The 14,859-nt window shown below is 39.5% G+C and overlaps 2 protein-coding genes and 1 long non-coding RNA gene across 4 annotated transcripts in view; 1 reads left to right on the top strand and 2 right to left on the bottom strand.

Annotated features, from left to right (window-relative positions):
- Positions 1-28: 28 nt before the first annotated feature.
- LOC131104540 (transcription factor 15) lies at positions 29-2,118 on the bottom strand. Its single transcript, XM_058051844.2, has 2 exons — positions 696-2,118; positions 29-487 (listed from the first exon to the last, which is right to left on the bottom strand). Exons 1-2 carry the CDS (start codon positions 1,224-1,226, stop codon positions 452-454), a joined length of 567 nt encoding a protein of 188 aa, XP_057907827.2. The 5' UTR covers positions 1,227-2,118; the 3' UTR covers positions 29-451.
- On the top strand, positions 1,392-4,264 carry LOC144901800 (uncharacterized). 2 transcript variants are annotated; one of them, XR_013629904.1, is made up of 3 exons: positions 1,392-1,645; positions 2,507-2,625; positions 4,149-4,264. It is a non-coding gene; the product is annotated as an uncharacterized LOC144901800 (long non-coding RNA). The 2 variants fall into 2 exon arrangements; XR_013629905.1 differs by having other exon boundaries at positions 3,685-4,258.
- Positions 2,906-14,859, bottom strand: part of LOC131104531 (von Willebrand factor D and EGF domain-containing protein) — a 32,165-nt gene continuing 20,211 nt past the window's right edge. The window contains exons 29-35 of the mRNA XM_078796875.1: positions 13,602-13,697; positions 13,443-13,538; positions 13,275-13,370; positions 6,562-6,657; positions 6,365-6,460; positions 5,883-5,992; positions 2,906-4,258 (exon numbers count right to left, since the gene is read on the bottom strand). Of these exons, the coding sequence (XP_078653001.1) occupies positions 4,247-4,258; positions 5,883-5,992; positions 6,365-6,460; positions 6,562-6,657; positions 13,275-13,370; positions 13,443-13,538; positions 13,602-13,697 (602 nt within the window). The 3' untranslated portion in view covers positions 2,906-4,246. The remainder of the gene's footprint in view (positions 4,259-5,882; positions 5,993-6,364; positions 6,461-6,561; positions 6,658-13,274; positions 13,371-13,442; positions 13,539-13,601; positions 13,698-14,859) is intronic.

The following is a 14,859-nucleotide window of genomic DNA, read 5'->3' as shown; positions in this document are numbered from 1 at the left end:
TAGAATTAGTAATTAAACGACACTGGGTCACGGTACAAAAATATTTATTTGTAATGTGCAAAAGTAAAGAAGTAGTCATGTTACACGTTTGATGTAGAAGTAAACACGTTTGAGGTAGTGCAACATTTCCCGGTAGGTTTACATTACGGATTGTACCACTGCAAAAAAATTTTTGATTGTGATCATGCGACGCACTGGGGAGCTGCTGTTTAGTTGGTGGGAGGGGGCGGGGGGTGTTTGTGCAATTAGTGGCACCAAAAATAGCGCAACCTTACTCAAGGTCTCAGGTTGCATCTCAACCAAAACAGTTTGGTTCGCAGGCGCAAAAAATGTGCACAGAAAAAGTGCTTTGCAGTGCTGATTCTGTTACCTTCTAAAGTAAAAATAAATATATTTCAATATGTACAAATGTAAACAAACATGGCCGATGAATCCACCTGTGTCCGAAGCCTCACACTTTAGTTGGCCGCTTCCCGTTGTCTCTGAGCTGCCGAGACAAAGTAAAGTAAAATTTTTAGTATAGCAAAGATTATTGTAGTATAAGTACAAGAAGCCGTGGAAGTATTGTTTTGACCTACTTTTGTGTGGATTATTTCATTCTTTTGTGTTCCTATCAGGCAATGGTGTCCACAAAGTGCAGCACTGTATGCTGGAGCCTACCCCACTTAAGCAGGAAGCGACTAAAGGCCACTCACTTGTTTCCTCTGATTGCTCAGACAGAAGGTGCAGATGGACCGCAGCGGTCGCACGGAACCGGGCGTGACAGCGCGGTGGCGCAGGCAAGGCTGCCCGTCTCGGCTCTCCTCCCCCAGCAGCAAGACGTTAGCCAGGTGCGAGATGTAGCTGCAAGCCAGACGCAGCGTCTCCACCTTGGAGAGCTTCCTGTCGGCGGGCTCGGTGGGGATGAGCGTGCGCAGTGCGGTGAAGGCGGTGTTGACGCTGTGCGTCCTGTCTCGCTCCCGCGCGTTGGCGGCTTGCCTCTGTTTGCTGACACCCGGCGGATGCGCTTCTCTGCCGCTTCTCGCTCTGTCGCGTCTCCGTCGTCTCTTCCGTCTGGCCGGTGCGCGTAAAGCCGCCGCTTCCTCCTGGCAGTCAGTGGACTTCCCGTCCCAGTCGTCGCGGTCCGAGGCGACCGAGGCGAGGCTTTCAGCGCTCTCGCTGCTTGCGGACTTCATCGTGGCGCTCTGACGTCTGAGTGGCGCTGCGGCAAGGCGCGGCGCGCACATCACTTTATCCTATAAGGGTGAAAATAGCACCGTGTGGCCAAGCAGCTGCTGCTGATCCGGTGACCGAGGGGGTCCGCTCCGGATCAGCATAGCATTTCTACTGAATGACGGCTGCTTTGGGGTCGCCAGCCCACCGCGGAGAAGGGAAGACAGGTGGAGAGTGCAGGAAGGGTAAGCGGGGGCAAGGGGGGGTCACCTGTTGTCCTTGAGGATACAGGTTTAAGCTCCATGTACGGAGTCCTCCTTAATATAGCTCAATATGCACTTTTTGGATAAACTTTGTTGTGATACTGCAATATTGGTATCGATCCGATACAAGGACAGCATTGATTTTTTTTTTTCACATAGGGGTCACCACCGGAAGTGAGTAATTTGGTGTTTGAGGATGAGAAGCGCGTCCTTCTGAGTGAACAGTCCAGGTGGGACTACTTGTCAGTGCCAATGGCGGCCATCCTCACCCCCTCCCTTTTGCCACCTTGCCTCCTGCCATGTTTGGACTCGATATAAATATCCGTGGATCGCTAGCCACGTTTACATGTGGAGTCGTTCCTATTTCCGAATGACTTTTTTTCCTTAAGCTATACATGGAAAGGAATATTCCAATCTCCTGTTTTACACGCGCCGCAATAATCAAACAGAACAGTCAAATGGAGCATGCGCAGTAAAGCGTAAACATCGACATCACGTGATAAAACCGGGTATCCGAGTTTTTCTTTCGCTTGTTGGAGTTTTTCTTTGGATTGTTGGAGTTTTTCGTTCGTACAGTCTTGAAATTTAGTTTAGCTTAAAAACAAACTTTCCGCAACAGTCCAGCCTCCATTTTTAAAACCGAAGAACGTCTCGAGCTGCGTGTTACGTCATATCCGAGCATGCGCTGAAAGAACGCACCCGGGATGAATTTAAACAGGAAAATATAAAAATAAATCTTGCTAATTTATAATTAATCTATGTACATATTTTATATAGATATATATTTTATTTTAAAATAAAAACTGGACTTGTAAATAAAGTATAGAAAGGTTTAGATTGTGTTCCCTAGATGGCGCTAATGCACACAAAAGCTGCTTGCCAACCGCCAATAAACAACAGAAGAAGAAAAACTTTAATTTTGAGCGAATACAAAATACTTTAATCGGATTGGGAAAAGGAATATTCCACCCCTGTTAATCCTATTATATGTTCATTCGGATTGGCATCGGATTGATGTCAGATCTACACTTACAGAGAGTGACAATTGGCTGACTATTCATGTGTATCCTATTTTTTATTTGTTGTTGTAGAAAATGTTCTGACCACCAGAGGGCAGCCAATCCCGTTGAATGAGACCCGTTCTTTCCAAAACAACCGAGCATCGACAAAACCTGTCAAACATGGGCTGCACGAGTGGTTACGGATACGGGTTCGTATAAGAGTTGTTGTCAAACATGGGATGCATAGTCTATATCTATATACCTATTATCTATATTTGAGCATGAAAAAACTGTTTATGACCTTGTAAATCGTTTTTAACATTATAAGAGCCTTTGTACATGAAATAACATCCCTATAGTCACCTTTACACTTCTATTAGCCAACATAATTAAGTAGACATAATTAGAGAAAGTAAGATATAAGACATAATATAGACTCATACATGATATGATTTATAGAGGTCCTTAATGTTGTGTTTTGTATTTTACAGTTTCTGTACACTACTTCCTGTGGTGGCTATTGAATGTCTTTTTTATTGTATTTTACTTTTCCTCACAAGGGTCTTATTATTATTATTTAAATTTTTTTAATTTTATATTTGTGATAGACTGAGGCCATTATTTCAAAGTGGGAAGTGGCGAGGGATTACTGTACACGTCAGGTGTGTCCAGTGTGCGTCTGTTAGCAGTAATTTTACCAAAATAAAGTCAAAATATTGTGAAAAATTTGTATGTAATTTAATGAGAAAAGGCTGTATTAAAAAATAATAATGTTATAATAAAACAATGAAAAAAGGGAAGGGAGTTGACATAAAAAAAATGTTAATTTTTTGGAAAATTTGAATGGGAAAAATGATTATATTATGTGAATAGTCAGAATATTATGGAAAGAAAATGGACAAAGATTATTCAAGATATAAGGAGAAAGTGTAAATATTTTAAAAAAATTTTAATGGAAAAAAACCTTGATTTTACAAAAGGAAAAAGTTTTATTCAAATGAGGAAAAAAAAGATGCAACTTGTAATAATGTGGGGAAAAATAATGTAATTTTAGTTGAATTGAGTTGAATTAATAATAAAAAAAATATTAAGAAAATATTAATATTATTAAATATTTGAATATTATTTGAATATTTGAATATTATTTGAATATTATTAAATATTAAAAAAATATTAAATATTTGGAAAATGTAAAAAAACTGCTAAAATGGGGGAAAAAAAGCAAAGAGTGAAGTTGATACTAATTAAGGCTTTTTCCGCACTTCAAGCCGGGGCCATGCACGCCTCCCAAGCCCACGAGCCACACGCTGCAGCAAAGTCGGGCTATCGCACGTCAGGGTGGAAGTGGTGCAGAGCTAACGTGGCATCGTTAATCTCTTAATCCTCATTTCCTCGCCGCCCCCGCGGGCCTGAGCGGCTCGCCTTGAACTTTGGCAGCCAAGTCAAATGCTTAACTCCTGCCTTCCCAACCTGGACGCTCACAGTGGGGCCTTCAAATCACATGTCACTTTTATGAATGAAGCTAAAAAGCTACTCTGCTGTGTTTGATGTCCTCTAATGCATCTTGGGTGTTTTCTTTTGCTATTAGGAGTCTTTGTGTCACATACTCATATAAAACATATACTCATATAATACACTATAAGATAAAGGAAGTGAGTGACGTCAATAGAATGACGAGCTGCCTCATTAACGAGTTTCACCGTGTGCATCCTGCATGCTCCCCTGGAACCAGACGTCTCGTTCTTTAGCGTGTTGCTGAAGAGGACGAGGTGGGGCAGCTTTGAGGATGACCCCGGACCACCACAATGTTTGACTCCGCTGGTGGTTCGTTCAAGTGGACGGCTGGAAAAAGAACAATGTGTTAGTTCATCAATAAATCATGCTGTTATGTTGTTTAATATGCATATTATTGGTAAATAACACAAAACCAAAACCAAAACAAAAGCCTATTTAATTAAATGTTAATGTATTTTTGCCTACACAAGGCATTTTCAATTATAACAATTACTAAAGGAGCTAAAGTATAAATACCAGGCATTCAGAGAACACATTTAAAGACATGATGATATGTAGTATTCTGTACTGGTTACCATGTGTCAGTTATGTTACCAGTTAGGAACCAGGAACCAGTTATAGAGGCGGATAAAGAGGACAGCGAGACTTGAAACGTACAGAGGAAGACGCTAGAAAGCAGCTATAGATGCGGATAAAGAGGACAGCGAGATGAGATGCACAGTGAAAGAAGATAGAAAGAAGACTAGCGAGAAGGACAGGGAAAGAAGATAGAAGTAAGTGACAGATACAGATAAAGAGGACAGCAAGGCAAGTTAGATGTTCAGAGAAAGACGATAGAAACCAGCTATAGATGCGGATAAAGAGGACAGCGAGATGAGATGCACAGTGAAAGAAGATAGAAAGAAGACTAGCGAGAAGGACAGGGAAAGAAGATAGAAGTAAGTGACAGATACAGATAAAGAGGACAGCAAGGCAAGTTAGATGTTCAGAGAAAGACGATAGAAACCAGCTATGGATGCGGATAAAGAGGACAGCGAGATGAGATGCACAGTGAAAGAAGACAGAAACAAGTCTGGTGCAGGTTCAAGAAGATAGAAAGGAGTGATAGATGCGGATAAAGAGGACAGCGAGACGTGAAACGTACAGAGGAAGACGCTAGAAACCAGCTATATATGCGGATAAAGAGGACAGCGAGATGAGATGCACAGTGAAAGAAGATAGAAACAAGTCTGGTGCAGGTTAGAGAAGATAGAAAGCAGTGATAGATGCGGATAAAGAGGACAGCGAGACGTGAAACGTACAGAAAAAGAAGATAGAAACCAGCTATAGATGCGGATAAAGAGGACAGCGAGATGAGATGCACAGTGAAAGAAGATAGAAACAAGTCTGGTGCAGGTTAGAGAAGATAGAAAGGAGTGATAGATGCGGATAAAGAGGACAGCGAGACGTGAAACGTACAGAGGAAGACGCTAGAAACCAGCTATAGATGCGGATAAAGAGGACAGCGAGATGACATGCAGAGTGAAAGAAGATAGAAAGAAGACTAGCGAGAAGGACAGGGAAAGAAGATAAAAGTAAGTGACAGATACAGATAAAGAGGACAGCGAGACGTGAAATGTACAGAGGAAGACGCTAGAAAGCAGCTATAGATGCGGATAAAGAGGACAGCGAGATGAGATGCACAGTGAAAGAAGATAGAAACAAGTCCGGTGCAGGTTAGAGAAGATAGAAAGGAGTGATAGATGCGGATAAAGAGGACAGCGAGACGTGAAACGTACAGAAGAAGACGATATAAACCAGCTATAGATGCGGATAAAGAGGACAGCGAGACGTGAAACGTACAGAAGAAGACAATATAAACCAGCTATAGATGCGGATAAAGAGGACAGCGAGACCAGACCAAAGGTGACAGTGTAAATAAAGTTTTCCACAGATTTATGTTGATTCTTACCCTCTTGGAGCAAAGAGTACTTCCTGACACGGCGCCGACTCGACTCCGACACGCACACACGTTGGGTCGCACACAGCGGCTCCCGTGCAAACACTTTTGTTGACAGTGAGCTGCGAGATGACACAAGATGGCTGCCATTAATCACATAAAGGGGATACCAACCATAATGGCATCCACAAAGGGGTGGAGCCTGACACATTGCACTCTGCTGATTGGCTGGTAGTGTTACATATTATTAATACGCTTTTTCATTCGGTCTAATACTTCTCATATATGTCTTCACACTCACATAGCACAAAAAAATAAGAAAATGTTTATTCATTCATAAATCATTGGGTGTTTCATTTGAATATATATCAAATAACATGCATATTTTTGGATTCATAACAGGCCATATTCAACCGCATAATTTATTAATGAATATAAAATAGCCCAAAGTGGCAAGGCATTAGGTAATCATAGATAACTGGTAAAATACTCACGGATGTGGCACAATAGTCCGTACCATCCTGGGGCACAGTGGCAGGTGTTGGGTCCCACGCATTGGCCGCCATTCAGACACTCGTGCACACAGCTGGCTGAAAGGGGGGGAGGTGGGGATGGGATGGGGGGGTTGAACAACCGTGAGTGACGAAATGGGAGGTGGCACACACACACACACAACGATGGCACTGCTTACGTTCTTCGCATGTTTTTCCTCGCCAACCTGACGGACAGTCGCAAATGTGCGGACCCACACAGCGGCCGCCGTTCATGCAGGTGGGCTCACACACGCCTGAACAAAAAGGACAGAAAGGTAGGAGCGGATGCAAATGCACTGACATGGACTTATGCCAGCAAAAAAATCACACTGAATTTGGTGTTTTTTGACAAAAAACGTAAGGGGTTAGTATGTCGTTTTTTTTCCGTTTTTTTCAACTTGCTTCTAATGCACTTTTCTGGTTAAAAAAAACCCTGAAAAAAACGACATACTAACCCCTTACGTTTTTTTTCAAAAATTGACACCCTAATATTTTGGTATTTTATGCAATTTCTTGGTGCTCCTGGGGCCCCTGTTGAGTGTGTGTGAGGTTTCCTCCATTTTTTTCCACCAGAAAAAAGCATTTGAAGCAAGTTGAAAAAATGAAAAAAACGACATACTAACCCCTTACGTTTTTTTCAAAAATTGACGCCCTAAAATTTTGTCATTTTATGCCATTTCTGGGTGCTCCTGGGGCCCCTGTTGAGTGTGTGTGAGGTTTCCTCCATTTTTTTCACCAGAAAAGAGCATTTGAAGCAAATTGAAAAAATGAAAAAAAACGACATACTAACCCCTTACGTTTTTTTTCCAAAATTGACACCCTAAAATTTTGGTATTTTATGCAATTTCTTGGTGCTCCTGGGGCCCCTGTTGAGTGTGTGTGAGGTTTCCTCCATTTGTTTCACCAGAAAAGAGCATTTGAAGCAAGTTGAAAAAATGAAAAAAACGACATACTAACCCCTTACGTTTTTTTCAAAAATTGACGCCCTAAAATTTTGTCATTTTATGCCATTTCTGGGTGCTCCTGGGGCCCCTGTTGAGTGTGTGTGAGGTTTCCTCCATTTCTTTCACCAGAAAAGAGCATTTGAAGCAAATTGAAAAAATGAAAAAAAACGACATACTAACCCCTTACGTTTTTTTTCAAAAATTGACGCCCTAAAATTTTGGTATTTTATGCAATTTCTTGGTGCTCCTGGGGCCCCTGTTGAGTGTGTGTGAGGTTTCCTCCATTTTTTTCACCAGAAAAGAGCATTTGAAGCAAGTTGAAAAAATGAAAAAAACGACATACTAACCCCTTGCGTTTTTTTTCAAAAATTGCCGCCCTAAAATTGTAATTTTATGCCATTTCTGGGTGCTTCTGGGGCCCCTGTTGAGTGTGTGTGAGGTTTCCTCCATTTTTTTCACCAGAAAAGAGCATTTGAAGCAAGTTGAAAAAATTAAAAAAAACGACATACTAACCCCTTACGTTTTTTTTCAAAAATTGACACCCTAAAATTTTTGTATTTTATGCCATTTCTGGGTGCTCCTGGGGCCCCTGTTGAGTGTGTGTGAGGTTTCCTCCATTTTTTTCACCAGAAAAGTGCATTTGAAGCAAGTTGAAAAAATAAAAAAAAACGACATACTAACCCCTTACGTTTTTTTTCAAAAATTGATGCCCTAAAATTTTGTCATTTTATGCCATTTCTGGGTGCTCCTGGGGCCCCTGTTGAGTGTGTGTGAGGTTTCCTCCATTTTTTTCACCAGAAAAGAGCATTTGAAGCAAGTTGAAAAAATTAAAAAAAACGACATACTAACCCCTTACGTTTTTTTTCAAAAATTGACGCCCTAAAATTTTGTTATTTTATGCCATTTCTGGGTGCTTCTGAGGCCCCTGTTGAGTGTGTGTGAGGTTTCCTCCATTTTTTTCACCAGAAAAGTGCATTTGAAGCAAGTTGAAAAAATTAAAAAAAAACGACATACTAACCCCTTACGTTTTTTTTCAAAAATTGACACCCTAAAATTTTGGTATTTTATGCCATTTCTGGGTGCTCCTGGGGCCCCTGTTGAGTGTGTGTGAGGTTTCCTCCATTTTTTTCCACCAGAAAAGAGCATTTGAAGCAAGTTTAAAAAATGAAAAAAACAACATACTAACCCCTTACGTTTTTTTCAAAAATTGATGCCCTAAAATTTTGTCATTTTATGCAATTTCTGGGTGCTCCTGGGGCCCCTGTTGAGTGTGTGTGAGGTTTCCTCCATTTTTTTCACCAGAAAAGAGCATTTGAAGCAAATTGAAAAAATGAAAAAAAACGACATACTAACCCCTTACGTTTTTTTCAAAAATTGACACTAAAATTTTGGTATTTTATGCAATTTCTTGGTGCTCCTGGGGCCCCTGTTGAGTGTGTGTGAGGTTTCCTCCATTTTTTTCACCAGAAAAGAGCATTTGAAGCAAGTTGAAAAAATGAAAAAAACGACATACTAACCCCTTACGTTTTTTTTCAAATATTGACGCCCTAAAATTTTGTTATTTTATGCCATTTCTGGGTGCTTCTGGGGCCCCTGTTGAGTGTGTGTGAGGTTTCCTCCATTTTTTTCACCAGAAAAGTGCATTTGAAGCAAGTTGAAAAAATTAAAAAAAACGACATACTAACCCCTTACGTTTTTTTCAAAAATTGACACACTAAAATTTTGGTATTTTATGCAATTTCTTGGTGCTCCTGGGGCCCCTGTTGAGTGTGTGTGAGGTTTCCTCCATTTTTTTCACCAGAAAAGAGCATTTGAAGCAAGTTGAAAAAATGAAAAAAACGACATACTAACCCCTTACGTTTTTTTTCAAAAATTGCCGCCCTAAAAATTTGTCATTTTATGCCATTTCTGGGGGCTCCTGGGGCCCCTGTTGAAAGTGTGTGAGGTTTCCTCCATTTTTTTCACCAGAAAAGAGCATTTGAAGCAAGTTGAAAAAATGAAAAAAACGACATACTAACCCCTTACGTTTTTTTTCAAAAATTGACACCCTAAAATTTTGGTATTTTATGCAATTTCTTGGTGCTCCTGGGGCCCCTGTTGAGTGTGTGTGAGGTTTCCTCCATTTTGTTCACCAGAAAAGAGCATTTGAAGCAAGTTGAAGAAATGAAAAAAACGACATACTAACCCCTTATGTTTTTTTTCAAAAATTGACACCCTAAAATTTTGGTATTTTATGCAATTTCTTGGTGCTCCTGGGGCCCCTGTTGAGTGTGTGTGAGGTTTCCTCCATTTTGTTCACCAGAAAAGAGCATTTGAAGCAAGTTGAAAAAATGAAAAAAACGACATACTAACCCCTTACGTTTTTTTTCAAAAATTGACACCCTAAAATTTTGGTATTTTATGCAATTTCTTGGTGCTCCTGGGGCCCCTGTTGAGTGTGTGTGAGGTTTCCTCCATTTTGTTCACCAGAAAAGAGCATTTGAAGCAAGTTGAAAAAATGAAAAAAACGACATACTAACCCCTTACGTTTTTTTTCAAAAATTGACACCCTAAAATTTTGGTATTTTATGCAATTTCTTGGTGCTCCTGGGGCCCCTGTTGAGTGTGTGTGAGGTTTCCTCCATTTTGTTCACCAGAAAAGAGCATTTGAAGCAAGTTGAAAAAATGAAAAAAACGACACACTAACCCCTTACGTTTTTTTTCAAAAATTGACGCCCTGAAATTTTGTCATTTTATGCCATTTCTGGGTGCTCCTGGGGCCCCTGTTGAGTGTGTGTGAGGTTTCCTCCATTTTGTTCACCAGAAAAGAGCATTTGAAGCAAGTTGAAAAAATGAAAAAAAACGACATACTAACCCCTTACGTTTTTTTTCAAAAATTGACGCACTAAAATTTTGTCATTTTATGCCATTTCTGGGTGCTCCTGGGGCCCCTGTTGAGTGTGTGTGAGGTTTCCTCCATTTTTTTCACCAGAAAAGAGCATTTGAAGCAAGTTGAAAAAAGGAAAAAAAAACGACATACTAACCCCTTACGTTTCTTTTCAAAAATTGACACCCTAAAATTTTGGTATTTTATGCAATTTCTTGGTGCTCCTGGGGCCCCTGTTGAGTGTGTGTGAGGTTTCCTCCATTTTTTTCCACCAGAAAAGAGCATTTGAAGCAAGTTGAAAAAATGAAAAAAACGACATACTAACCCCTTACGTTTTTTTTCAAAAATTGCCGCCCTAAAATTTTGTCATTTTATGCAATTTCTTGGTGCTCCTGGGGCCCCTGTTGAGTGTGTGTGAGGTTTCCTCCATTTTTTTCACCAGAAAAGAGCATTTGAAGCAAGTTGAAAAAATGAAAAAAACGACATACTAACCCCTTACGTTTTTTTTCAAAAAGTGACGCCCTAAAATTTTGTCATTTTATGCCATTTCTGGGTGCTCCTGGGGCCCCTGTTGAGTGTGTGTGAGGTTTCCTCCATTTTGTTCACCAGAAAAGAGCATTTGAAGCAAGTTGAAAAAATGAAAAAAACGACATACTAACCCCTTACGTTTTTTTTCAAAAATTGACACCCTAAAATTTTGGTATTTTATGCAATTTCTTGGTGCTCCTGGGGCCCCTGTTGAGTGTGTGTGAGGTTTCCTCCATTTTTTTCACCAGAAAAGAGCATTTGAAGCAAGTTGAAAAAATGAAAAATACGACATACGTTTTTTTTCAAAAATTGACGCCCTAAAATTTTGTGATTTTATGCCATTTTTTGAGTACTCCTGGGGCCCCGGTTGAGTGTGTGTGAGGTTTCCTCCATTTTTTTCACCAGAAAAGAGCATTTGAAGCAAGTTGAAAAAATGAAAAAAAACGACATACTAACCCCTTACGTTTTTTTTCAAAAATTGACGCCCTAAAATTTTGGTATTTTATGCAATTTCTTGGTGCTCCTGGGGCCCCTGTTGAGTGTGTGTGAGGTTTCCTCCATTTTTTTCCACCAGAAAAGAGCATTTGAAGCAAGTTGAAAAAATGAAAAAAACGACATACTAACCCCTTACGTTTTTTTTCAAAAATTGCCGCCCTAAAATTTTGTCATTTTATGCCATTTCTGGGTGCTCCTGGGGCCCCTGTTGAGTGTGTGTGAGGTTTCCTCCATTTTTTTCACCAGAAAAAAGCATTTGAAGCAAGTTGAAAAAAATGAAAAAAACGACATACTAACCCCTTACGTTTTTTTTCAAAAATTGACGCCCTAAAATTTTGTCATTTTATGCCATTTCTGGGTGCTCCTGGGGCCCCTGTTGAGTGTGTGTGAGGTTTCCTCCATTTTTTTCCACCAGAAAAGAGCATTTGAAGCAAGTTGAAAAAATGAAAAAAACGACATACTAACCCCTTACGTTTTTTTTCAAAAATTGCCGCCCTAAAATTTTGTCATTTTATGCCATTTCTGGGTGCTCCTGGGGCCCCTGTTGAGTGTGTGTGAGGTTTCCTCCATTTTTTTCACCAGAAAAAAGCATTTGAAGCAAGTTGAAAAAAATGAAAAAAACGACATACTAACCCCTTACGTTTTTTTTCAAAAATTGACGCCCTAAAATTTTGACATTTTATGCCATTTTTGGGTGCTGCTGGGGCCCCTGTTGAGTGTGTGTGAGGTTTCCTCCATTTTGTTCACCAGAAAAGAGCATTTGAAGCAAGTTGAAAAAATGAAAAAAACGACATACTAACCCCTTACGTTTTTTTTCAAAAATTGCCGCCCTAAAATTTTGTCATTTTATGCCATTTCTGGGTGCTCCTGGGGCCCCTGTTGAGTGTGTGTGAGGTTTCCTCCATTTTTTTCCACCAGAAAAGAGCATTTGAAGCAAGTTGAAAAAATGAAAAAAACGACATACTAACCCCTTACGTTTTTTTTCAAAAATTGCCGCCCTAAAATTTTGTCATTTTATGCCATTTCTTGGTGCTCCTGGGGCCCCTGTTGAGTGTGTGTGAGGTTTCCTCCATTTTTTTCACCAGAAAAAAGCATTTGAAGCAAGTTGAAAAAATGAAAAAAACGACATACTAACCCCTTACGTTTTTTTTCAAAAATTGCCGCCCTAAAATTTTGTCATTTTATGCCATTTCTGGGTGCTCCTGGGGCCCCTGTTGAGTGTGTGTGAGGTTTCCTCCATTTTTTTCACCAGAAAAAAGCATTTGAAGCAAGTTGAAAAAAATGAAAAAAACGACATACTAACCCCTTACGTTTTTTTTCATAAATTGACGCCCTAAAATTTTGACATTTTATGCCATTTTTGGGTGCTTCTGGGGCCTCTGTTGAGTGTGTATGAGGTTTCCCTGTTTTTTTCACCAGAAAAGAGCATTTGAAGCAAGTTGAAAAAATGAAAAAAACGACATACTAACCCCTTACGTTTTTTTTCAAAAATTGACACCCTAAAATTTTGGTATTTTATGCAATTTCTTGGTGCTCCTGGGGCCCCTGTTGAGTGTGTGTGAGGTTTCCTCCATTTTTTTCACCAGAAAAGAGCATTTGAAGCAAGTTAAAAAAATGAAAAAAAACGACATACTAACCCCTTACGTTTTTTTTCAAAAATTGATACCCTAACATTTTGGTATTTTATGCCATTTCTTGGTGCTCCTGGGGCCCCTGTTGAGTGTGTGTGAGGTTTCCTCCATTTTTATCACCAGAAAAGAGCATTTGAAGCAAGTTGAAAAAATGAAAAAAACTACATACTAACCCCTTATGTTTTTTTTCAAAAATTGACGCCCTAAAATTTTGTCATTTTATGCCATTTCTGGGTGCTCCTGGGGCCCCTGTTGAGTGTGTGTGAGGTTTCCTCCATTTTTTTCACCAGAAAAGAGCATTTGAAGCAAGTTGAAAAAATGAAAAAAAACGACATACTAACCCCTTACGTTTTTTTTCAAAAATTGACACAAGAACAGGCCATGAAGTGATGCAGAAGAAGACTCACTTTGCTCACAGCGCCTCCCAGAGTATCCTTGCAGGCACGTGCAGACGTTGTTCCTCGTGCACAGGCCGCCGTTCTTGCAGGGCGGCGTGCAGATGGCTGCACGAAGCGGAGACAGTCAGTGGTCCGGCATCCGAAGGAGCTGAACATTAATGACTCTGACGCACGTACCGTTCTGACACTGCGCCCCGAAGAAACCACGAGGGCACTTGCAGGTGTCGGGCCGCACGCACCAGCCGCCATTCAGACACACGGGAGAGCACAGAGCTGCGGAGTGCAAACATCAGCGCCGAGACGTTCACTAAAAGGTCATTCGTCTTCCACACTCACCGGCCTCACAGGACGGCCCACTCCAACCGGGCCGGCACCGGCACTCGTCTGGTGAGACGCACCTGCCACCGTTGTGGCAGTGGTGGCTGCACACCACTACCATCAACAAAGCACACAAACACACACCGTGTTGTTATGAAAGCATTCAGATGACACAAGATGTTGCCGTCATATGCAGTACTGCACAATATATGTAGTACTGCGGGAAGTATTGTACAGAAACTGGACGTTAAAAACAAAATAAAAGCATCTCTCCCGACATGTGTGTCTATATTATGTCTTATTTTCTCTTATATTATAACATATTATGTCTTATTTTCTCTTATTATATTTGTTAATAGGTGTATAACAGAGACTATAGGGGTGTTATTTCAGGCCTACAGGGCTCTAATAATGTTAAAAGCCATATTTAAAACAGGTTTTCTACGCTCTAACTTTGAAATATTCAATTGATAAATGATAATACTACTAATAATAATAATAATAATAACAACAATAATAATAATAATAACAATAATAATAACTGGATGTTAAAAACAAAAGAATCAACAACAAGCATCTCTCCCAACATGTGTGTCTATATTATGTCTTATTTTCTCTTATTATATTTGTTAATAGGTGTATAACAGAGACTATAGGGGTGTTATTTCCGGCCTACAGGGCTCTAATAATGTTAAAAGCCATATTTAAAACAGGTTTTCTATGCTCTAACGTTGAAATATTCCATTGATAAATAATAATAATAATAATGATAATAATAATAATAATTATTATTATTTAGAGTAGTTAGAGTTAGAAAGTTAGAGCATAGAAAACCTGTTTAAATAATAAAATAATAAAATAATAAAATAATAATAATAATAACTGGACATTAAAAACAAAAGAATCAACAACAAGCATCTCTCCCAACATGTGTGTCTATATTATGTCTTATTTTCTCTTATTATATTTGTTAATAGGTGTATAACAGAGACTATAGGGGTGTTATTTCAGGCCTACAGGGCTCTAATAATGCTAAAAGCCATATTTAAAACAGGTTTTCTATGCTCTAACTTTAAAATATTCAATTTCTTATTATTAATAATAATAATGATAATAATAATAATGATAATAATTATAATAATAATAATAATAATAATAATAACTGGACGTTAAAAACAAAAGAATCAACAAAAAGCATCTCTCCCGACATGTGTGTCTATATTATGTCTTATTTTCTTTTATTATATTTGTTAATAGGTGTATAACAGAGACTATA

Source organism: Doryrhamphus excisus, linkage group LG15 (genome assembly GCF_037039965.1).
Source record: "Doryrhamphus excisus strain RoL-2023G ecotype Guam linkage group LG15, RoL_Dexc_Guam_v1.1, whole genome shotgun sequence".
In the NCBI taxonomy this organism is placed as follows: Eukaryota; Metazoa; Chordata; class Actinopteri; order Syngnathiformes; family Syngnathidae; genus Doryrhamphus; species Doryrhamphus excisus.
This window is presented reverse-complemented; position numbering and strand designations above follow the sequence as displayed.